The sequence below is a fragment of the Mus musculus genome, chromosome 17 (assembly GCF_000001635.26).
Source record: "Mus musculus strain C57BL/6J chromosome 17, GRCm38.p6 C57BL/6J".
NCBI classification, from domain to species: domain Eukaryota; kingdom Metazoa; phylum Chordata; class Mammalia; order Rodentia; family Muridae; genus Mus; species Mus musculus.
The window spans coordinates 7,235,541-7,260,695 of record NC_000083.6 but is presented as its reverse complement, the minus strand read 5'-3'; the positions used below and the strand labels follow the sequence as shown (position 1 = coordinate 7,260,695).

Sequence of the window (25,155 nt, the reverse complement as noted above, 5' to 3'; positions counted from 1 at the left end):
GTCTATATCTTCCTCTGCGATGGGAAAGCTCCTGGTTACAGCCCATTAATAACATCTGATGGAGACAACACGGCACCGGCAGTCTCTTGAACAGACTGCCACACTAAAACAACACTGGCCAGGAAGGGAGTCGAGATAAGGTGAGGCCCAAGGGCAGCCCTTACTGATCATGAGTTTCTTAAACAAACAATGCTGATTCTGTGGGCTCCAGAGGCCATGGCCTGGGATCCTACAGTCACCTCCACCCACCTCCGCCTACCTCCCTGGGGGCACTGCTGCTGTGCGGGAGGGGAAGGCAGCACAGCAACAAACCCCTTTCATATACGGAGACTCGGCTCCACTGTGGGTACCTTTCACTCCAGTCTAAATGAGGAGGCAGCATCCTGGCTGGAGGGCTTTCATTGGTCACATTAAACCTGTGTGTCTTGATATTTTTACTGTGCCTGCCTGCCTCGGCCCCTTAAAAACTTATCACCCAGCGTCTTCCCCTTGCATTGTGAAAACCCGGGGAAACACAAGTAAGTACAAAGGCCAAAATAATCACCTCAAAGCCACCATTCAAAGACCCACTGCGCTGACCTCCTATAATATAAAACTTCTCAGGAGTACTGTAAAAACCTCTGTACCATCATGTGACATGTGGGTGAGCAGCGAGGTATCTACTGCTGGACACTTCAGAGCTTTCTAGTTAGGGTCCTCCTAACAGTGTGCATTAGACCAGTGGTTCTCAACCTGTGGGCCTTGACTCCTTTGCAGGTGAATAACCTTTGCAAAGGGATTGTGTATCAGATAGCCTGCGTGTATTACATAAAAGTAGCAAAATTACAGTTATAAAGGAGCAATGAAATAATTTTATGGTGGGGAGGGGGATCGCAGCATAAGGAAGGTTGAGAACCACTGTATCAAACGGAAATGTACCTAAAAGTGTCCTGAACTTGAGAAATGACCTCTTACTGTAACCTCTTACTTCTGGGAAAAGCAACCTGACTCAAGCAACTCAAGGAAAGAGGGGTTTCCAGGCAGGAAAGGTATGAGGCAGGAGCATGACATGCTGCTCACACTGGACCCACCGTGGGGAAGCAGAAAGAGAGAAATGAGGGTGCCTGGCTAGACTCTTCCTCTTTCCCTCTGCCCATGGACAGTGTGTCCATATCTATGATGGGTCCCTCCTCCTCAGGCAAGCCTCTCTGCAAACGCCCTCACAAACACACCCAGACCCGGGTCTCCTAGGTGATTCCAGCAAGGACCAACCCCCACTGACGGGCTATCAGAGTGAAGTTATAAACTTCGAGAAATGAGGAGGTTAGAAGCTTTTGATCTTTTTTTATTATTGTTTGACAGCTTCGTACATCTACATAATGAATTTTAGTCATTCCACCTCCCACATAAATATGTCATGAGAGTGGGAGGGAGATTGTTAGAAAGGAGGGTGTCAGCGGAAGAGGCATGGGGGGGGGGCATGGGTGAGATGGTTGTAATCTGTCTTCTTTTAAAATCGAATAAGCCCCTGCCAGTTCTGACATGTCACATTGAACGTGCCGCCTGTCTTGTGTGCCGATTAACCTGAAGTGTGCACGATGTCGGGCTGCAGGCGGTAAACAAATGTACAAGTCATAAAACCAAGAGCAACAGAGTCCAGATGAGAGTTTAAAAATAGACAGACGTAATTAAAATGACTAGAAGATGAGCAAGTCATCTGATAAATAGGATGAGCATTCATAAGCTGATTATAGAAATTACCATCTCAAAATAGGCTGCCAGGGAGGGGAACTCTTTGCTGCTTGGTTCTTCCTCGGAGTCTATTCACAGCACTCATGAACTCCCATTTCCAAGAAAGAGCATGTAACTGTGTAGAATGAGAAAGATGCGTCCCACCTGTGGCCATTAAATCCCTCCTGCAGAAATGGCGCCCATCTTCACGTCTGGGTGCCAACTGGTGCCGCAGGCCTATGCGTGGCAACATTTCTTCAGCGGTTTCGTTCTGGCCTTGTCGGTGGCTGTGACAAGCGGAGTCCATGCTCTCTGCTTACATCTGCCCTTTCCTTTCCTTCCTACGTGTGGTTAGTATCTTTGTGGTTAGCTCCACGCAGTAGAGGCCAACACGGGCACTTGTACAACACTCCAAGTGACACTGAGATACTTCCTGGCCACCTTCACGTGAGCAGCTGTGATACTCCCAGGATGAGAAGCCGGACCTCCAACAGCAGTCTCAGAGCTCAAGGACGTAGTTCCAAAGTTATCAGTTTTAATTGCCACGGCGCTGGGCATTGGTGTCACCTACATATAGTCTGAGAGGTCAGGGAGGCTGGTGGCTACCCCAATATGCACAGGATGCCTGCAATAGAGTTTTGCATCTCCAATTCTCATCAGGACTTAGGTAAAGTCTTGCCTCAAGCGAGCTCTGAGGAACCCAAGGTCAGCTTGAGGTTAGCTGTGAGTATTCCCCTCATAGAGCCTTCTGGTATTGGCATGAGAAAATTCTGGAAGAGGGATCTTCACACAAGAGTCTACATTCCCACTTACCTAGTGGATCAACACACTTAAGAAAAAAAACCAGGTTTATAGCTAATATCCACTTACCAGTGAGTACATAGCATGCATGTCTTTCTGGGTCTGGGTTACCTCACTCAGGATGATATTTTCTAATTCCATCCATTTGCCTGCAAATATCATGGTGTCCTTGTTTTTAATAGCTCTGTATCATTCCATTGTGTAGACGCAGCACATTTTCTTTATCTATTCTTAAATTGAGGGACATCTTGGTTGTTTTCAGTTTCTGGCTATTTATTATGAATAAAGCCACTATGGACATAGCTGAGCAAGTGTCCTTGTGGTATGATAAGATATCTTTTGGATATATGCCCAGGAGTGCTATAGCTGGATCTTGAGGTAGAACTATTCCCAGTTTTGTGAGAGACCACAAAAATTAATTTCCAGAGTGGTTGTACAAGTTTACACTCCCACCAGGAATGAAGGAGTGTTCCCCTTGCTCCACATCCTCTCAGCATGAGCTTTTGATCTTAACCATTCTGACAGGTGTAAGATAGAACCTCAGGGTCATTTTGACTTGCCTTTCCCTGATGACTAACGATGTTGAACATTTCTTTAAGTGCTACCATAAGAGATTCCTTGGTTTAGCTCTGTTTAGCTCTGTGCCTCATTTTTTAATTGGGTTATTTGATTTGTTGTTGTTGAAAATTCTTGAAAAAAAGTGTATATTGGATATTAGTTCTCTGTTAGATGTAGTTGATGAAGATGCCTTCCCATTCAGTAGGTTGTCATTTTGTCCTATAGATGGTGTCCTTTGCCTTATAAAAGCTTTGCAGTTTCATGAGGTGCCATTTATCAATTGTTGATCTTAGTGTCTGAGCAACTGGTGTTCTGTTCAGTAATACATCTTCTGTCCCCATGTGTTCAAGGTAGTTTCCCATTTCCTTATCTATTAAATGTAGTGTATCTGGTTTTATGTTAAGGTCTTTTATCCACTTGGACTTGAATTTGATGCAGGGTCATAGATATGGATCTAACTGTATTCTTCTATATGCAGACATCCATTTAAACCAGCAACATTTGTTGAAAATGCTTTTTTCCCATTGTATGGTTTTGGCTTCTTTGTCAAAAATCAAGTGTCTGTGGGTGTGTGGGTTTATTTCTGGGTCTTGGATTTGATTCCATTGATCATCCTATCTGGTTTTATGCCAATAATATGCAGATTTTATTATGACTGCTCTGCAGTACAGTTTGAAATCAGGGATGGTGGCATCTCCAGAAGCTCCTTCACTGTACAGAATTATTTTAGCCATCCTGGGGTTTCTGTTTTCCCATACAAAGTTGAGAATTGCTCCTTCAAAGTCCGTAAAGAATTATGTTGGAATTTTGATGGGAATTGCATTGAATCTGTAGATTGCTTTTGATAAAATGGCCATTTTCACTATGTTAATCCTACAGATCCATGACCCTGAGAGATCTTTCCATCTTCTGATATATTCCTCAATTTCTTTCTTCATGGACTTGAAGTTCTTGTCTTACAAGTTTTTAACATGCTTGGTTAGAGTTACACCAGGATACTTTATATTATTTGTGGCTATTGTAAAGGGTGCTATCTCCTTAATTTCTTTCTCAGCCCATTTATCACTTGTCTAAGGGGGGGGGGTGCTACTGATTTTTTTTTAAATAATTTTATATCCAGCCACTTTGCTGGAGGTATTTATCAGCACAGGAGTTCTCCAGTAGAACATCTCTTACTGTGAGTTAAACCTTCTCTCCAACTGCCTGACTGGAAGTACTCCAGAAGTTAGCAGCTTGAGTAGACACAGCCTGTATTTCTCAGCCTGGGGGCTAGCTGAGGACCTAAGTATTGGTGGCTACAGCTCATTGAGGCTTCAAGACATAACTAAGAGCAAATGTGAACCAGGGTTGTGGGTCCCACAGGGTAGAGGATGACAGCTGGCTATGTCTACGGAAGGAGCATATTTTGATGCACAGGACCATGTTTCTTATCACATCTACTGAGGGTCTCACAGTCTCAGCTTCTTCTGCTATTTAAATATGCTCAGGACAGATGCAGGGATCTCTCAAACTCACTGTTTCCTCCTGTAAGACACCAGGCCTTTCAAGCCCTGTTTCCACTCTAGTTTCCAACATCCCTGGATCAAGCTAGGAGGAGGAATTCAGCTGTGTAACAGCCACCCTTACAGAGGAAACCAGAGGACAAACCCTTACCATGAGCACACCGAAGGACCACCAGTCGGCACTCTGTGTGTGTCCACGCCGGTTCACCACCTCGGGCGCCATGTATTCAATAGTCCCACAGAATGAATAGGCTCTCTTGTCATGGTCGGTGGCCTCCTTGCTCAAGCCAAAATCTAAACATAAGCACAGCACACAGCACCGCCTGAGTCTCCGAGCCACGGTCCCTGTGTGGAGGCAGACCCCTCCCACACCAATACGTAACACTTCTCTCAAAGACTATGGGCCTCACGTACACAGCACTACTCAGGCTTAATGTGCTTCCAGAGCCCAGAGAGTTCCTGAGGCTAAGTCCTACAGAGTGGAATTCTTGAGAGAGCCTCGAATACTGCCACCAGCACCATCAGCATCATCACCACCACCATGTCCCTTGTCAAGTAGCAAGGAATTTTACTTCTTAGTAGTGAACATGAATTTCCAGAGACTGTTTCCCACGCATAAACATGAGGTGATTGCAGGCTGTGAGGCCCGGATGGAGAGAAATGAGGTGCAGCTCTTGCAAGAAGGAAGAAAGGAAGCATGGCCGGCACCTGCTTGGAAAGCAGGTCCCTGGTGAGCGGACTCAGTGGGTTGCAGTACGTGTGGAGATGAGGGCAGGATGTGGCCAATGGGCAGGATAAATACAGGCCAAATACAGTCCAGAACCCGTAAACCGATAGATTATCTTACAGTGCGAAGGGGACTTGCAGTACACAGTACAGTGCAGTCTACAAGAATGAAGTCAGGTATTAACCATATGGCCTGGATGACTTCATAGATCTCTATGTAGAGGAAAGTTTGACTAGACTGCAGGATGCTAGCCTGCTATCCGGCAGAACAAGAAGGGCCTCCTCTCAGAGCTGAATAACTAGGGGCTCAGGGGACAGCTTGAGCTTAGCCTTGAGGCTTAACAGCTTCAGAACAGTAAAGCATTAAATCGTTTGTTTGTGGAGGAAACCACTGGAAGGTGGTGTACCCACGGGCAGGGCATCGGGATAAGATAGAATGTTAGCAGTTGGACTTATTATATTAATGCTACGAGGCTGGGATATGAGCAAGGAGAGCAGCTGAGCCATTACTGCCTGGGGAGACAAGGCTCCAGCCACTGAGCAGATCTGTGTCTGCCAGAGGGTGGGCATGTGCTCAGGGCTTCTAGTCCATCATGCAATGATGCTGGGCAAGGCCTGGAAGGAGACTTCACCAGGTGAACAGAGGAGGTGATCTACAAGTCTGGCTGTCCCCTTGCTCTGAGCACATACTGGAGAGGCCAGCAAACCCAGGAGGGAGTCTAGGGTAAGGGATCGGGGGAAGTATTCCAGAAGTCTGAGATCTCCCTGCTGGGTGCTCACATTCAGAAGGCCAGCACTTGGGTATAAAAAAGACTCAGCCAGGTCAGAGTTGAGATGGGGGTGGGGGAAGCTGTGAAGAGATGGTCCGCACGTTTATCAGGGCTGACAAGTGATGAAGGGAGATCAAGTTATCGGTTTGTTATTGTTTGCTTGCTTGCTTGTTACCAACCTGTGATCTTAATGTGTCCCTCTTCATCCAGGAGGATACTGGAAAAAAAGGTAAGAGAGCACACTTCAGAGAGGGAAAAATGGCATAAAGTTCACAGTCCCCAGGCACGTAGAATTCAGGGGAAAGCCCCATGGAGCTAAGATGCTCATGCAGGGCCTGGGATTCTGGCGTGGCTGCATCCTTGATAGGTTCTACTATGGCAATCTGCATCCCATAGCCTGGACCAGTTCAGGAAGAGAACCAAAGGTCATGAGCCTGAGGGAGGAGAACCAAGGACCTAGTCTTGAGCCAGGAGGAGAGGAACCAAGGAGATGGGCCGTGAACCTGTGGGGACACAGGAATACATGTTCTGAGTTATCAGATTGGAACCCATGAGCCCCTTCTAAATATAAAAGTATGGGTTCTTGGATTTTCATTGACATCTGAAGAGTAAATTTCTGACTCTGAGAGTACCTTGATACCCAGAGACCCTCTTTTAGGAACCTCAGACTCTCGTGGACCTGGTACCTGCAATTGGGACCAATCCTGGCCTCTGTACAGCTGAGGTTCGGCAAAGGGATTCCTGGGCTGTCAGAGCTTTCATCCTGTGATGGAACCAGGGCCAGTCCGGCAGTACCCATAGCCACTGGATTCCTGGTCAGTTTTCTAGTGAGCCTTAACATCATGAGCTGACCTTTGGATTGGCTCTTCCTAGCTACCCTGCAGATGTAGAGTCTGCCCCATCTCAGGAGAGAAAGGGGGATGGACTGTCATCAACAGCTTTCCCTTGCACCCTAGGCTGAGTGCTGTGAGACCCTGAGATGCAGGGCTCCAACATTTCTACCTAGTTTTAATACTGTCATTAAATTCGGTTCAATGAGATCCCATGAGGTACCATCCACCCCCAAAGAAATGTGGACATGGCTACTGAGGAAGGAAGCAACACCCTAAGGGCTGGGAAAGCCTGCCACAGCTTAGATTTCCACTCACAGGGACTCTGAGCTTCATATTCATAAAGAATGGGTTTGCCAGGATTGGGTGAGGGAGAAGTTGGCTGAGCAGAGGCAGCAGGGATAGTTAGAGCTCTGCAGGCTGAAAGGCACTCTGGTGATGGGCAATGGTGAGGGTACATGACAAAGGCTATGGTCACCTAGCTGTGCCCTCAGCCACACATAAAGAGTAAAGTTATTCTCTGTGTACCTGTCACAGGGTTAAAGAACAGCCAGTGTTTCCTGGAAAACTGCTATTAAGATGACACCTTATAATGAAAGAGGTAAATGTTTTCAACTTTGCTTTGCAGTCATTCTAAGTCTTTGCCCTGAACTGAGCAACTTTCAAGATCCATTCCCAAATAACTCTAATTGGACCACAAAACCTTTGTCTTTCTCCTGTGAGTAGATGTTACTCTACAGCTTCAAGAACCATGTCAGTCTTCATAAATGAACAGGGCCCAGGGCCTTGATGCCCAGAAAAGCTGGCTCTGAGCTCAAAGAAGTCTTCCATAGAGGGTCACGGCTATGGGCACTGATTTGTATAAGGTGCACGAACTCCATGTTAATTAATGTGAGGTAATCTTACAGTAAGCTTTGCATGAGCCCTGGGAACAAACCAGGCTCAGCTATCACCTCCTGATCAGGGATCAATGACAGGATGCTATAGGCATTGAGAGACATGATATTAAACCTGTTCTGAGGTGTCATTCTGACATCCGCTCTTGCTCATGGAAGGGTCAAGTATAGGTCACAAGTTCCCACTCCCTGTGGGCTCCTGAAGACAGAGCCTTCAGGATGGCTTGACCATAGATTCATAGGATCAGCCAGTGATACCCTGTTGACTGGGAGTTAATCAGAGCTCTATGCTGCACACACAAACAGGTGCTTTGCTCCACCAAACCCAGATGACAGCCACGTCTTCAGGGAGGCAACTGTCCTTATCTCAGAATGTCTAGGTAGAGGCAAAGGAGGAAAGAGGGGGCATCCATCCTGACCTGTGACCCCCTTGGACTAGGGTATGGCCTAGGGCTGTCCTGGTGGGGTACCTCCTTTAGACACGACTGTGGCTGAGGCCTCGGGGTAGGATGAGTCAGCCAAGGAAGCTTTATGGTTGGTCAGAGGATCCTAAAGCACCTCCCACTAAGTCCGCATGCCTTAGTGCTAGCTCCTCAGTCAGTTCTGCCACTCAAAGACCTTGCACAATGAAAATTGACGACGAGTCCCATGATTTTGCAGGGAGGTTCTTGTTTTCATTTAGACTAATTTAACAGACAACTCTAGAAATGAATAGATTATAGATTCTCAGCTCCAGATACACAGTGACCTGGGGACCCCGTGGCCATGTCCCTCACTGTTCCTCAGCTCATCCCTCAGAGCTCTAATCTAACCCATCTCCTAGTTAGCCATCTCAGAGGAGGCTAAGTGACCATGTCCCTGGCGCTTAGGGAGAGGCAGGACAAGTGTCTTGCATGGCATTGTGCCTGGTGGCAGAAGGTGCTGGACTGAGAAGGAGAAAGGGTGTATGTAGTTAGTCTCAGGTCCCACTGGCCTGGCCATCTTTGTATGTTGAAGAATGAGTGTGGCCTAGCCTCCCACAGTGGGCATTTCTACCATAATGAATGAAGGCCCCACATCTGCTGGGCACCGGTGCAGGGTAAGGAGGTGGCATCTGCTCGACCTCCTTGGGACTCCTACACAGGACCCACCCACATGACACTGTGCCCAGCCCACTGTTGGGAGTGTACTTGGGAATTGCATCCTAGGTAACAGGCACTGCCATGGGCTGGCAACAGATGCCTGGGGAGGCTGTGACCACCTCTCTTCGTACTCACTTCTCTGGCTTCAGATCCCTGTAGATGATCCCCAGGCCATGGAGGTGGTCTAGAGCCAAGGCCAGCTCAGCCAGGTAGAACTTGACATCCTCCTCCGTGAACATCACCTAGTGGGGTGGGAAAGGACTGTGGCTCAGCTTACCCCACGGCTGCATGTTGCAAAGGTCTCCTCAAAGAAGCCAGGGCTGTCCCAGAATGCATGTGTGGAGATCCTGGCTCTCCTGTGACACTTTCCTGCCACTCCTGAGCAAGGAGAGTTCTTCTCACAGTTGCAGGCCATGCTGTTTGTGGAGCTGATTTTTCTCATTCTTGTGAGAGAACCTCAGCCCACCACCAACCTGCCCTCACCCCACAAACTGTTCAGGCTGTGTGCAACCCCAGGCTTCCGTCTTATTAGAATGCTCTGGTGTGAATTCATGATGGGTATTGCGATTCAAATAACCACGCTATGGAGGCTGAAGGACTACGGAAAATGGGAATCCTATTTCACTCTTCTCCCTTCCCTCTTCAGTTCCCCTGGGCTGATGTGCAAGCCGGCAGCTTGCACCAGAGGGGTGCGTTCTGCAAAGTACAGTGCGCTGGTGGGCGAGGGGCCTTAAAACACTGGTGCACAATGCTCTGTCCTGCCTGGCCATGCTACTGCAGTGCTTTTCTAGCAACAAAAAGGCAAATCCTTACACGATCTTGAATACAGGCATGAGCATTCACAAAGGTGTGTCTGCATGTAAGTGCGTAGGGGCCAGAGGTTCACCTCAGGGCTCTTCCTTGCTCACTCTCCACCTCATTGTTTGTGACCAAGCCCAGAGCTAAGCTGGCTGACCCTGTGATGTCATGACTCCATAGCCTGGATCTGATCTCAGACCTTCCCAGTGCTGAGCTTACAGGAGTGTGCTGCCCGGCTCTTTAGACAGGGGGGTGGGGGTGGGGGTGGGGGGTGGGGGGGTGTAGAGATCCTAACTCAGATCCTCGTGCTTGCACTCGACACACCCCATTCACAGGGCCATCTCCCCAGGGCCCCCGCAAATCACTTTCACATTTACTATGACACACTCATGTTAAAGAGACTGCAGTCCATGTGACCACTGAATTCTCTTTGAAAGTAGACATGCAAAAACCCTACATGCAAACTGAATGTGGCTTGAGACCAGAGCTAAAATGAGTGATTTATGGGACTGTGTGGTGACTGTCACCACCCAAGCAGACTGGGCTCTCAGCTCCCAGTAAGAGCACCTCTTCTAGGTCCTGCAAAGTGTCACCTGGTACCCCTGGGAACTAGCCCTGGACTGTGGACCCCCTCTGCCTCCCAGCACCCTTCTAACCACATTCTATTTCCCTCCTTGCTTACCACGTGCTCTACATGATCTGCTATTTGTCTGGAGTTTTATGAAGGATGGAGGAAAGGAGGGGGCAGTTTGAAAGCCCCTGTCACAGGCAAATAAAAAGCACTCTGAGGAGCCTTCCATCAGCATGCTGTCATACCGCTAACTGCCTTGAGCCTTACAGAATCATTCAACTAAGAAGACAAGAATGTTGTTGCCATAGACAGAATTCTGAATTTCCTCATCCCACAATGCTAGCTCAATGCTCCTCAAATCACGAGGGACACAGACCCTTCCCAGTGTGACTCTGGAGAGTTCTTAACTCTGCAGCTAGAAGCCATTGAAGCTCAGTCAGTGAGCAAAGACCTGACAAGATGTTCCTCGATGTAGGCACATAGGGACCACTGTCCAGACGAGAGGTCAGCATGCTGTTAACTGTGCCTTCCAAGGATGGGAAGTGAGATGCCATCAAATACAGTCACTCACAAATGCTCCCATGAACTGTCTCACCTGTCCTATCTGGGGCAGCGGGGACAGACAGTGGACAATGCTTTGAGCGTCATTCATAGGAAGCTTGGGAGCAGTCTGTTTGTAAGATCTTCTAATCATGGACTGTCTGCTGATGTGGCTATGCAGATCTTGCTCTGTAGCTTAGGCTGATAGTGAACTCAAAACCCTGCCTCTATTTCCTGAGTGCTGGGGTTACGGGTATGTGTCACCATGGCTGGTTCTGTAAAAGCTTTTGAAAACTCGCATTTACCATGCCTTCATATGACACCATATACCACACACACTTCTCATCACACAGCACACGTCACATACCTCACACCACACATCACCACACTGTCACATTGCCCATCATACACATAAAACCCTCTCATGCCCATCTCCCTTAATGCCCTTCCTCCCTATCTCCCTAGACAGTCATCTCAGGGCTGGGCAGGGAGCTCACCTACCTCTTTGGAAAGCCTGGTGAAGAGGTCACCTCCCCGCAGGAAGTCCAGGATCAGGTAGAGCTTGCCTTCGGTCTGAAAGGCTGTGGAAGGAGATGCAGCTGAGCAAACACAATTCCCTCTGACCACTGAGTCTCTGCTCTTCCCAAAGCCCAGTTTCTGTTCGGTTCAGACAAGGCTGTTAATCTGTAGAGCCGCCATTCGCTCAGACAGGCATAGCCGACCAGCTGGCAGTCAGCTGCCCAGGGATGGAGCCCAGCAGGAGGAGAAGGATGCTGCTCATGGTCCTCAAGAGGATGCCGCACGACTCAAAATGACTCAGAGAGAGCAAAGTCTGAACAAACTCATGTTCATCAATGGCATTGTCAATTAGGCATTTGTCACAGCCGGTCTTACAGGCAGACAACTGGCTGTAACGTTTGCTGATGGAAGATGGTTCTGATAGACAGGAAAGACATTTCTGCTTCCTCCTGTGGAAGTGCATCCTATACTCGGGGCACAAGAGGACCATTATGGACTTTCTCCAGTCTAGCAGGATTCTTACTGCTTCACTTGCCTGACCCCATGTCAGAAGGGAGCTCATGTGCCATGTGAACATATTGGTAGTCACTCAGGCCACAGTCTACACATCTCATATGCAGGGCTTAACAAGGGCACACCACAGACTGAGGGACCCAAGAGCATGTAAAAACCTGGACAAAAGAGTCACATTATTATGCTGTGATAGTTAGCCCAATGGGTCTGTCAGCATTGGTGGCTAGGTCAACATCGCAGAGGGTCAGCAACCATGATGATCAGGCCAACATTGGAAAGCATCTTTCACTGGGCACCAGGTTTCATACACAGGGTACCAGGCCAGAGGGACCTGCTATTTCTGTGTATTGAAAAGGTTTTCATTTTCTAAGAGGTCCTGGACCATTTATCATAAATGCTGGCATTTAGAAACATGGCTGCTAACTAGACCTTCACTTGGGGCTATGTGTACTGCAGAGCGTTTGTTAGAAAGTCTGCAGGCCGGGCGTGGTGGCGCACGCCTTTAATCCCAGCACTCGGGAGGCAGAGGCAGGCGGATTTCTGAGTTCGAGGCCAGCCTGGTCTACACAGTGAGTTCCAGGACAGCCAGGATTATACAGAGAAACACTGTCTCAAAAAACAAAAAACAAAAAACAAAACAAAACAAAACAGAAAGTCTGTGTAAGACACCCAGTTCTTAATTTCCTCATAAAAGCAGCAGCCCCAGTGCCTGCTTTGGCGATGCACACCCTGGAAGAGATGGTCCTGAGAACATCAGCGGCCCCTGCATGGGGATGACACACAAATTTGAGAGGTGTTCTGGTTTTTGTTTTGTTTTGTTTTATTGGTTTGTTGTTGTTGTTGTTGTTTTTTGTTTATTTTTTTGGTTTGGTTTTTTTTTGGGGGGGGGTGTGTTTTGTTTTGTTTTGTTTTGTTTTTGAGACAGGGTTTCTCTGTATAGCCCTGGCTGTCCTGGAAATTACTCTGTAGACCAGGCTGGCCTCGAACTCAGAAATCCGCCTGCCTCTGCCTCCCGAGTGCTGGGATTAAAGGCGTGTGCCACCACTGCGCGGCCTTTGTGTGTGTTTGTTTTTTTAATAAAAAGACTTAATCATTTTTTTAAAATGAAACACTCAGACAGTAACTCCAGGCTTTGCTTTGACCATAGTCCAGGAGCAGCTGGGGCAGGGAGACAGAGAGAGAGAGAGAGAGAGGGAGAGAGAGAGAGAGAGAGAGAGAGAGAAAACACCTTAGTGTTACCCCTGAGCCTGAGGCTCTAGGCAAGCACAGCTGCCATGCCTGGAAGAACGAGGCTTCCACAGGCTCTTCAGCCAACAAAAGAGCCAGCTTCTGTTCTTTCTGAAGGGTACACCACATGACTCGCGGCAGGCCTGAACTATTTTCTTGGTCTCTGGAAGTCTCCCCATTCCACCCCAGGTGCATTCATGCCTTTGTTCCCCGTGTATAGGAATCTCTGGTTTCCCATGGTTTCTTTGCATCCTCTCTTCACAGGAATGCCTTAAGAAGAAAAGCGTGCAGTGAAGTGCATAACTGAGGAGCCATTAATCTATTGACTCTGCCTCCTGCTTCTCCCATGAGGTACAAAGGAAGGGAACTGGTATTGAGTAGAAAGGCAGGTTTGTGGCCTCAGAGAAGGTACTTCCCCTGAGCCTCAAGGGTAGTCTGAGGTACTTGGCACTCCACCTTGCCTTTCTTCATTCACTTTGAAGGCACAGCTTAGTGATCAATACACTTTCTGCACAGCAGCACTAGGTGTGTCATCACGTCTCACCCCAAGGTCAGGAGACCTGGTACCAGGTTACCATGGTGACATCTCAATGATGGGCAGCCCCACCTCACACAAAGTCTCTGGGATGAAGATAGGACATCTTGCTCTTTTCAGAAAATCAAATAGGAAAGAGACTGAAGACTGGAGATTTAAGAGAACTTGATCTTCATACAAGACAGGATCCTGAAACAGTGGGGATCTCCTTTTGAACTAATAATTATTTCTGTTTCCGCTGATGGAAGACATCACCGTAAGTCCTCCTCAAATCATGCCGCACTTACTGCACTTACCATAATGCAGCTTGACAATGAAAGGGTGATTCACCTCTGCCAGGATGTCTCTCTCCATCTTAGATCTGACCCGGTCTCGCACTGTACAACAAAAACAAAACATTTTCAGGATGTGAGTGGAGCTCTTGAGGCTTGGATACACAGTAATAGACAAGCTAGTTCAGTCTCACCCGCAGGGAAAATCTGAGGTAATATAACGGCCGCTCTCCTCCTGCACTGGCTCTAAGGAGCACATACATTTTGACACATTGGCCTCCTTGTTTCCAGCTCTTTTTCTGCTTACCAGAAACATGAAAGTGTATTGTAGACACCATGACACTTTCCTTGTAGGAGAATCTACTGCTGTGCCTTAAGAATAAGGACCCTTTCTCACAGGCTTTAGTGTCCTATCATCCTGTAGTGTCTCTGGCCTTCATTCCATGCTTATCACCGCTCCTGCCATTTCAAGCTCTTATTTTCCTCAGCCTTGGGTCTTTCAACTTGTGTGTGTGTGTGTGTTGTATTATGACATTCTTTTCAGTATGTATTTTATGACATTCACATTCAGCCATCTGGAATACAGACTTCATTAGTTTTGAGGCAAAACAAATGAACAAAAATAGAGGCTGACAACCACTACAGCAATGCTAAGACCCTACAGGCTAACTGGTATACCCAGGAGACAGCACCCACTTGGCCTCTCGGAGGAATGACTGAATATCTAGAATGACCACAGTGACAGGTGCATCATATTACATTGCTCATCGATATTTAGAATGGCAATGTACATTTAAAGTGTTATTAAAGAAATCCTTCCCCAAGGATGATGTGGTGATAACAAAGTGGAATATGACATGGTTTTCCACCTGTGATTTAGACCTAACTCATAGTCCTGGAAGTCAGCGTTCTCACCCTGAAGCGAGCATGCATTTTCTTCTCAGGAGGAAATTATGTTCCACTGATTGAGAAGGAAAACAGTGCCCTCCGGCCAGCTCTCTAAGAGAGTAACTCGGCCCATGCATGGACAGTCACTGCAATGCCAGGCGTGACTCTTGGTGGTTGAGGGGTGGCTCTTTGGGAGGCATGGACGTGAGTCAGAAGAGGGAAGGGACCTAAGCAGGATATTGCCGGTAGAGCGTACTTCTTGTGATGTTTTTGCTGTGGGAGAGGAGCACTGATACACAGCTCCACAGACACACATGCCTACAGGACCAGGGTCATGAATGTGTCTCCCTCCCACTTTCTCCCTCCACGTCCTCCCTGCCCACTGCTGTTCCATCACCATCTCTTCATGCCGTCTGTGCTAGCATTTAGCATGAGAAGCCGAAGTTCAGCCTTCTAGAAGAGGCTGGTAAAGAGATCCACAGAAGAGGGCAGCAGTGGGAAACTGCAAGTGCTGAGGAAAGTGGAGAGAAGACGACGAACCTTACAAGAACAGCATGTCAAGAGGCTGCAGACCAGGACTCAACAGGTGCTGGGCAGCCTGGGTGCAGCACAGAGAGGCTGTAGTGGGCAGGGCCAGCTTGCTGTCATGAAGTACATAAGATCCAGGAAGGAGGCAGGACATACCCATGGCACAGAGCCATGGCTGGACCTGATTGAAATGCCTGTGGGAATTGTGAGAGGCTGGTGCTCAGCCCCGAAGACACTGAGCTAGCATGAGGCAGACCAGAGAACTGAGACCAGGAACGGAACATCCCACAACAAGTGAGCGCTTATCGTAACCTGGATTTTGAGAAATTACCTTGAAGGGAAGCTATAGGGCTGTCAGGAGGATGCCACCTGCAGCCACCCTGGGTGAAACGCTGAGACTGGTGGGAGTCTGGGCTACGGCTTTGCTAGCAATGCGGATGTAAAGCCCCTGTCCTGTACAGGGGTCAACTTGGGAAGTATAGAATGTCAGAGGCCCTTGATGGGGACCTCAGGGGTATTGCTGTCCTGTACCAGGATTTAGAGAGGACACACCCCATTGTGGAGAGCAACAGGAAGGATGACAGAAGATGGAGAGCAATCCAGAAGCATGAGAGAAGCACGCTGCCCCATACTGGACAGTCCCAGACCACCCACCAGTGTGAGAGCAGACACGGGGGGAATGAAGAATCATTAGAACCTTTGAAACCTCACTCTTCCTGGGGTCTGCAATAGGACTGGGCAAGTAAAACCAGAGACGTCCGTGCCTCTGCCATGCCTTTGCAATGACTTTTACAAGTTTTGATATGCTTTTATTTTCTTACATATATAGCCCAGGGTGGACTTGATCTCATTTCCTTCCTTCAAGCTTTCAAGGCCTATTTTTTTGAATTAAAAACTTTCACCTACCCACTCTTGGAGAAATACCCTACCTTGATGCAGATAAAAACATGGGCTCCTGCTTATGCCAGGTTGAGAGTATCTTTAACCCACCAACTTCCCTGATGGTGCCCTGGAGACTCCAGAGGGGGTCTCTCCACCGACCACGGCTCCCAGGAGAAAATCAACCATGAGAGACGAATAAGAAAGGATGTGGGGAATTGTAGGCTGGTCTCCATTCGAGCTGAGGTCTGAACCCCAATGGTCATAATTCACCTACATGACATGGTAGGCATTCCCTCATGCTCTTAGAACTCCAGCCCCTGCCTAAGGTACCACCTCCCACAGCCCCCACGAGAGAAGCATGGTCAGTAGTAACGTAAGCAATGGCCCAAGCTTCTGACCTTCAGGCTAAATTCCTCCCCAGTTACCTAGCTACAGTGAAGACCATTAACAGGGCTGTTAAGCCCCCACCTTGCTCTCTTATTCCTTTGTCCTCTTACCTCTCACTTCTCTCTCCTCTTCCCTTTCTCTTTGTCTTCTTCTTTCCTCTCCTCTCTCCTTTTCTCTCTAGCCTTTCCTCTTCTCTCTCTCTCTCCTTTCTACCTTCTCTCTTTCCCCTGCATTTCTATAATAAGGCTCTAAAACCATAGAGTCTCTGCTCTGCTCCTTCAAGTTCCGCTGCGCACTCTGGTCAGTGTTGGGAACTTCTTCCCTCTTCCTTCTCTCCCACAACCCTGGTGGCTTTAGCAAAGTAGCTCCGGGGAGGTGGGGGTGTTCCCAGGCAGGGATGCCCCTTGACCATCCCCTAATGAGTGGGATAGAGGAATGCCCACCCAGGGATGAGTGGATAGGGTAGATAGCAGCCCTCCTATGCCTGACTGACCAGAGAATAGGGAAACTCTGGAGGGGTGTGGGCATCTTTTTCCTATCCTACTTTTCCCCAGGGCCCCCAGGACCCCCCCTTCATTTTGTTCCCAACAAAAGGAGATGCAGAGTTCCCCTACCTCCTCGGCCCCAAGACACAGATTCAGACTACAGAGGCAGGAGTACGGAAGAGTTCCAGGCTTGTTGGTCAAAAACCAAACTGAACCCTGCTTATTCAGTGAGAACACAGCTTGGGTGGGTGGCAGTTAATAAAGACCTGCAGGAAAGGGAGGGGGGAATGTTCTCAAAATAAAAAAAAAGGGGGGGGGACACAGATCATGAACCCAGGCTCTGAGTCTCAGCATCCCAAGTCCCATTACCATCAAAAAGGAAAATCTCTCATTCCTGCACCAGGGAGCTCAAGGGCAGTTGCTGTGGACCAAGGGGGGTCCTTCTCTATGCTGGACCGAAGCTGATTTTTCTGTTGGCCTCCACAGCACCTGGCTAGTGTTGTTACAACTGTGTTCTTTGTCTCAGTAGAACACACGTTTGCTGTCATCCCCCCATGCCTCTTCACTATTCAAGTGTTTCCATCCCCATGACCTGGGACACCTGGCCTGCTGAAAAGGGAGGCAGAGAAAAGGGCTCGATGCTCCATCATCTCACCGTGGCCTTAATCTGGTCCCCACCACCTGAAAACCCTCGAAAATCAATCAATGTCCTTAAGCTCCCTCGGCTTGAACGAGGACACTGTCCAGCACCCATCTCCCAGATGAAGGACGCAGTCTCCAGCTTTTGAAGGTTTAATTTGTGACAGAAAATAGTCTGTGAGCAGTGGAGTGCCCAGACATATGGGAGTCAGAACTTTCTGCAGGTAATTACTTGATGCCCAAAGAGAAGAAGTCAGCAGGTGGCTCCCTAATGAGGAAATGAGAAGAAGGCTGGAAGGCTGGGGAGGAGGGCACCAGCATCAGCCTGGCCTCTACCATCTCTGCACAACGTGGTTTGGGGGGAGTTTAGCAGCTTTGCCCCCCCCCCGTCCTCTCATTTGTAAAGTAGCATTACCCATACTCGCACCCTAAAGGGGGCACCTAGAACTTGTGATTGGAGTGTGCCTTGCATGCCCCCTGCCTCCCAGGAATCAGAAATCACCCAAATGGGAATCAACTGGCATCAGTGAGTTAGCTTAGAAATGTGATCAGATGCAGGCAACCACTGAAGCCGAGTTTCTGAATGAGTCAATGTTTTAACAAGACAGAAACGAACACAGAAGTGCTGACAATACCACTCTGGGGGTTGGAAGGAGTGTTGGGGTAACTCCAGGCAGAGACTGTTTCAAGACATTGCAGTCAACACAAGTGTCATTAATACTCAGCTGTACTGGTCACCAGAGTCCTGTAGGCATGTGTGTCTGTGGAGCTGTGTATCAGTGCTCCTCTCCCACAGCAAAAACATCACAAGAAGTACGCTCTACCGGCAATATCCTGCTTAGGTCCCTTCCCTCTTCTGACTCACGTCCATGCCTCCCAAAGAGCCACCCCTCAACCACCAAGAGTCACGCCTGGCATTGCAGTGACTGTCCATGCATGGGCCGAGTTACTCTCTTAGAGAGCTGGCCGGAGGGCACTGTTTTCCTTCTCAATCAGTGGAACATAATTTCCTCCTGAGAAGAAAATGCATGCTCGCTTCAGGGTGAGAACGCTGACTTCCAGGACTATGAGTTAGGTCTAAATCACAGGTGGAAAACTGCATCAAATGAGTCCTGCAAAGAAATACCATTAGCCAACAATTCCTCCCACACTTGAGAGATGGCTGCAGGGACAAAAATTCTGCACCGTGAATGGTACCAGTCACCTTGAGACATCATTAAGTCCATTGACCACTTCAGACCACGCATTGGGGGAGCACAGCACTCTCCCTAAGGGGATGGCAGCCCCAACTCTGCACAGCCTGAGGTGAGCCTGGAGCCATGCTGCGCATTTTGCCCTCCTGCCCCCATCTCCAGACCAGTTGATTCCCATGGAGAAAAAGAGGAGAGAAGCTGTGTGTGCCAGCGACGCTCCAAATCACCGAAGGTCTGACTTTCACACAAACGTGCTGGAAGAAGGCACTTATTAACCATGGCTGTCTTAACTCAGAGGGTGTGGGGCTTCCCAGGTGACATGGCCACTGGAGTCAGAGTTGGCTGCGGCTTCAGGCCCAGTTTCACACTCTGAACAATGTACTAAGCAATCTCCATACTGGCAATGAACAGACACAGGTCTCAGGCTCAGACCTTCCATGAGCCCCAGCTGCAGCTGGGAATCGGCTAGAAAGCCATTGTCACACTCGATACAGAACATCTCTTATAGCTGGTAACCGTGCCAGCTCATGAACTGCACAGAAGGAATCAGGTCCATTTGCCATCGGTGCTCGTGCTTGGGACTGTGTTTCCGGGCAGAACATTCACTCAGTCAGCTCCTCCATTACTGAGTGAGACGCCCAAACTCCAGGGTTCCCTACACTTAAAGCGCATATTAGGAAACTATTTCCCAGAGTTCCTTTACACTGTCACAAAACTTTGCCAAATTCAAGAACACACACACAAAACTATGAAGGTCCTTAAGGAGCACCATCCTGTCACGAAGTGGGAGTGGGAAGAGGGTGGACCTTAGCTGAGTTGGCAAGCAAGAGCATGTCCCTGAGGGCCCCTTTCTCCTGCAGCTATGGTGCACTTAGCATCCCTATAGATCCCTGTAGAAACTGCTTTTCACCTCTGTGATGAAAGGAGAGGTTGCACCTGACTCTTAAGAACTGGAAGGTAAAATAAGAGCCCTGAGAACTATTATCCTCCTTGTCAGGTCCCGGGGACTCCCACAGACAACAGACCCCCACCTGGTGTCACTGCACTGCAATCTGGAGTTCCAAAGACCGGTTTCCACCAGCTCCGACCCCACCCCACCCCCCATTTCTTCCTTTTCAAAATGACTTTGCTATTCAACTGAATTCCAGTTCCCTCTGGTGACTGTACTCTTAGAGTTCATGCCTGGCAAGGGGAGGACACACTGTGGGTGTTAAAGACAAACCTCTCTCCGCTGCATGTCTTACAATCAACTGGCCTGCAAACTGGGGGTATGGTGGAGAGGAAAAGGAACTGGGTACCTGAGCGGATACAGAGAAATTGGAAGCAAGACCAATTTGAATGCTCTTTTGTGTGGACTCTCCTCCCAGCTTTGAGAAAGAAACCCATATGGGGAGAGTGGGGTTAGCCCAGTGGAAGCACAAGGGGGCCAGGCGTCCACTCCACAGCTGCCATGTGATAGATACAGTTATCACATCTTGTGGCCACCATACACACACACACACACACACACACACACACACACACACACACACACACACACACTGCTCTGTAAGGCTCCTCCATTTTCTCTTAAGAAAGAAACCCAATTGAATTTCTGGGGGAAATCTATTCCTTAGTGATGATCCATTATGGAGAGCCAAAACAGTGTGGAATATAAAATCCTATTTGATTTCAGCTGATTTTGGAAGGAGCACAAGGAGATGAAATCTTTTTTTCATTCCTTTTTCCCATATGGCTCATTTTCATGATATGTACGTGACTGCACGTAGTCAAACATACTGTTGTAGAGTATTTGTTTTCTATAAAACCTGTAAGACACCTGGTTCCAGGGGTTCTGTTGTTGAAAACTTGAAATACAATTCATGGGGAAGAAAATAAAAGTTGTCTGTAATTTGGTAGCTAGACGGAGTTTTTGTTTACATATTATTCCTGCTGATGAAGACATGGAAGTGTGTGTGTGATTTTGTATGTATGTATTTTATGTGTATGTGTGTGTATATTTGTGTATGTGTTTATGTGTAGATTTCTGTGCGTAAGTGTATATATGTGTTGTGTGTGCATGTGATTTTGTATGTGTGTATGTGTGTGTGCATGTGTTGTATGTGTGTACATTTAACACAGGCTCAGGGCACTCATTATGATCATCCAGGAGATGCAGTCCCATGTACTACTTAAAACTGGATCAGGGGGCTTTTCTCAAGAGCACTTCACCTTGGACTATAAGCCATCTCAAAGGCCATCATACAAGGTTATAAAATATATAGTGGCTGGAGAAGTTACAGGCTGGCATCTTGCTTATCTCTGATGGAACGATGGGCTAGTGAGGGCTACACAGAGAGCACATCTTCCTGGTCCTTCATGCCCGTGCATGCTGCAGCACAGGCTGGGCACCTAGGACCCTCCTCAGGGGCTCCCCCTTCACTCTGCTTCCCCTCCATCCACAGCTGGGGCGGAGGGTGAGGGTGCTCGGCAGTGCTTCTCTTGATTATCAACCTCATGGATTAAGGAATGATGGAGTGGTTACTATCGCTCAACCCAGGTGGATCTGGAAGGGCATTTCCGGACACAATGGGGCCCTGACTTAACGGATACATTAACCCCATTACGGAGTCACAGTTTGGTGACATTACTGGAATGTGAGTGGTAGGTGTGGCCTAACTGGAGAGCAAAGGTACCTGGGTGTTTGGGCTCTGGTTACTTCTGATCCCTGCCCTTTTCTCTGCCCCCTATTGTCCTCAGCACACTCCTGTTACTGCTGCCCTCTGCCCAACCACACGGAGACAAACAGCCCCAGACTGAATCTTCTGAAACCACAGGCAGCCTGTGCTCTTCCCTTCCTCCTTCCTGTCACATGACTGCAGGCTTTCACCACGTGACTGCGGAGGGAACTGATGTCAGGGACAGGAAGGACAGAGAAGGCACCGTTAGGTGTCACTTTAAGACCAGGAAGGCTAACATGGAGTCAAGCAGAAAGTGAGGCAGGTATGTGGCCTTCAAGAACAATACACTCCTCAGGCTGAGCACCAATGACATCAGCAGCCGCTGTCACCTACCTTCCTTTGTCTTCAATTACAAGAGGGCCCCTTATCCGGACCTATCTGAGAGGAATTCACCTTTGATACTTTCTATTTTAAAACATTTTCTTCACCCTTAAAGTCTAGTCCCATGAAGAATTCAAGCTTATGTTTCCAACCTCTCTTCTAGAGCCGCAGGTGCAAGAGCTGCCTCTGTGAGTCAGTGTCCTGTCTGGTTTCTGTTGCTGTGCTAAGACCTACAGGAACTAGGGAAGGAAAGGGCTTGTGTGGCTTACACATCCTCCACCACTGCAGGAAGCCAGGGCAGGAAGTCAAGGCAGGAACCTGGAGGCAGGAGCTGATGCAGAGAGCGTGGAAGAGTGCTGCTTACTGGTTTGTTCCCTGTGGCATGCTCACCCTGTTTTCTTGGGCAACCCAGGACCATTCGCCCAGGGCTGACACCAACCCCAATGGGCTGGGCCCTCCTACAGCAATAGTTATCAAGAGCAATGCCCCCCCCCCCACAAACTTGCCTACAGACCAATCTCATCGCAGCATTTTCTCAGATGAGGTTTCCTCGGCACACAGCTCTCCCTTTCGCCAAGTCCGCCAAGCCAGCTCAGTTGGTCTTCTCGGCGTCAAGAAACTAGAATCACTACAAATGAACCTTGTGTCGGCCTTTTTCCTCTCAATGTCCTGTCCTTGTGCTGTCTCACTGCCCAGAAACACACACTGTGTGGAGAGACCACCTCCCACTACGGGACAAGATAACGAAGAAAAGCATCTCCGGGAAGGAAGGGCTCACAATTCAAGGTACAGTCCACCGCGGTCGGAGCAGGAGGCAGCTGCTTGTGCTGTGCTCACAGCCAGGACACAGACAGTGATGGATGCTGGCACTCGGCCTTCTTTCCCTCCTTTTATTCACCCATGGGTCGATGTCACCACCTACAGGGTGGCCCCTCTGTCCTCAGCTAGACCTCTCTGGAAACATCTTTAGAGACCCATTGAGGTGTGCATTTTCAGGTGACAGCGATGGTGACAGGCATCACAGTACACAGTGGGGTTTGCACTCAGGGGCTGTGCTGCTGATGGAGGGGCTCGCTGGGTCGCCGTGGGGCAGCTGGATTTTTCTGCCTCTGAAGAACTGCAGAAGTGGTCTATTTTGAGGACTTCCAAATGATCCTGAACTAGTAGAGCTTTAATGTCTGTTTCTCTGAGACAACCCTTAAGTAAAGAGTTTATTTTATTAAATGTTGGATGGAGTTGTTTCCTATACACTCCTCAGCCAGAAAGAACAATTCTTTAACATTTTTTGTGAAGAAGTTTGGACTCACTCATCGTATTCAACTAACAACTACCTGTACCAACATTGTACCACCCGTAACCTTATGTCAGCTCTAAGAAGGAAGCCTTCAGTTATGGAGCCGAATGGCCTGTGGATAACCCACAGTCCAGGCTCTGCTCCTGCGCAGCCATGAGTCACTTGTCAGTGTTTATAGTAGCCCTTCCTAGAAACACTCCAAGGACAGATCTCTGCCCAGGCTGGCAGAAGTCGTCAGTATTTGCATTTTCTAACCACTGGCCAACCTAATTTATCTTTTTTATAGAAAGTAACTGCCAATTCCAAAGTTAGGCCTTAGATCTCACATATCTGCGGAACCCCAGAGCCATCTCCCTTGGAAGACTTTTTCTGGCCTGTATACTAAGATGTTTACAGTCTACGGAGTCTTCGTCCATACATCTATCACCCTAGTGTATTGGTTGAAAACAAACTTTATCTCCCCAGCTGGAGACCAAGTGAGTTGAAGGCACAGAATAACACATTCTTTGGATCCTCTGCTGCCAAGGTCAGTACATGATAGGGCCTAAAAAATCCACGTTCCCCCATGACATCTTTTGAATCTCACAGCACCCAAGGGCCTATGCGTGAGCTCCTATGCTCCAGCCGGATCAGCCGCTAGTCAAGGCTCCACCTATACAAGGCAGCACACATCACCAACAAGCCACTGTCATATCACATCCATGCTGGTGTGAACCTTGTGTACATGTCACTAACAGGCCACTGTCATATCATGTTCATGCTGGTTTGAACCTTGTGCTGGGGGCAGGGGCCTTGGATTCCCCCTAAGTGACAGATGAAGAGGATGCTCAGAAGAGAACAGGTCTTGGGACAGGCCCTTGTGTTGATTGCTTATACCTCACTGGGAGGATGGCACACCAGAGGCTGGAAGCTAGCGGTTCACTGCACATCTAACCCCCAATCACTGGGCAGCAAAGGAGCCCAGCACATTTTCGAGTCAAGCTTTTGTGAAACTGAACAATCCAGTGTGGCGGGTGGCGCTTGGCCTACTGTGGAGCCACAGTGGAACAAATGGCTTACTTCTCGCTGCTCGTTTCCCACATGGTCCCTGCAACAGAACATATGCAGAACATTCCTTATGCGACAACTTCTCCTCTGAGAACTGGAGAAACTTGCAGGGATAGTTACAGCACCGGGGAAATGTCCAGAGCTTAGAATCAACCAGAGATCAAGTGCCCAGTGCCCTCCTTGGGGAGCGGTTCCTGAGACCACGAAAACCAAGCAAGGACAGTATTTCCTCAAACTCCCAAGAAGACTGCAGTGGTGTAGCTCAGAAGCAATTGGCCCCTCCCGGGACCCTTACCTTTCAAGGTGGCTTTCTTCAGGACCTTCATGGCGTAGAGCTGACCAGCGTCTGATCCTGTAACCTTCCTCACCAAGAACACCTGAGGAACAGGAAACACAGTGGCTGTCTGTGGTGTTAGCTTTAACTGTTGACTGGATACAGCCAAGAGTCGCCTGGGAGGAGCCCACTGAAGATCAGCCTACACTGGGTTTACCTACAAGAGTGTCTAACCGATGTGGGAAGAACGAGTCCATTACGGGTGACATAGTCAAAGGCGGGAGGTGCTGAGCTGTGTGGGAGTGGAGGAGCTGGGCTGAGTATAAGTTAGCAGGCTAACAAGTGAGCACTCATGCATCTGGTCCTCTGTGCTCTTGACTGGATACGACGTGACCACCATTCTCAATCTCCTGCTGCTGTAACTGCCCTGCAGTCCTGGGCTGTGGAACTATGCGAACCTCTTTAGAAGCTCTTTCTCCTCTAAGATGCTTCTGTTGAGTACTTTCTCAGCATCAGAGATGAGATAGGACACTATCTTAAGGGATTTGACAAGGGGCTGTCTCCAGCACTTAGACTGCCAACACACGGTTCATCTACCTGCTGCAGCT

The 25,155-nt window shown here is 48.6% G+C and overlaps 1 protein-coding gene across 5 annotated transcripts in view; it reads right to left on the bottom strand.

Annotated features, from left to right (window-relative positions):
* Rps6ka2 (ribosomal protein S6 kinase, polypeptide 2) overlaps positions 1-25,155 on the bottom strand; it is a 214,345-nt gene that overhangs the window by 42,620 nt on the left and 146,570 nt on the right. For 3 of the 5 annotated variants that reach the window (XM_006523199.3, XM_006523198.4, NM_011299.4), the window contains exons 3-8: positions 24,569-24,650; positions 13,914-13,994; positions 11,325-11,404; positions 9,050-9,156; positions 6,247-6,284; positions 4,723-4,865 (exon numbers count right to left, since the gene is read on the bottom strand). In XM_006523199.3, the coding sequence (XP_006523262.1) occupies positions 4,723-4,865; positions 6,247-6,284; positions 9,050-9,156; positions 11,325-11,404; positions 13,914-13,994; positions 24,569-24,650 (531 nt within the window). The remainder of the gene's footprint in view (positions 1-4,722; positions 4,866-6,246; positions 6,285-9,049; positions 9,157-11,324; positions 11,405-13,913; positions 13,995-24,568; positions 24,651-25,155) is intronic. The other 2 variants (XM_006523201.1, XM_006523200.2) reach the window with 1 other exon arrangement.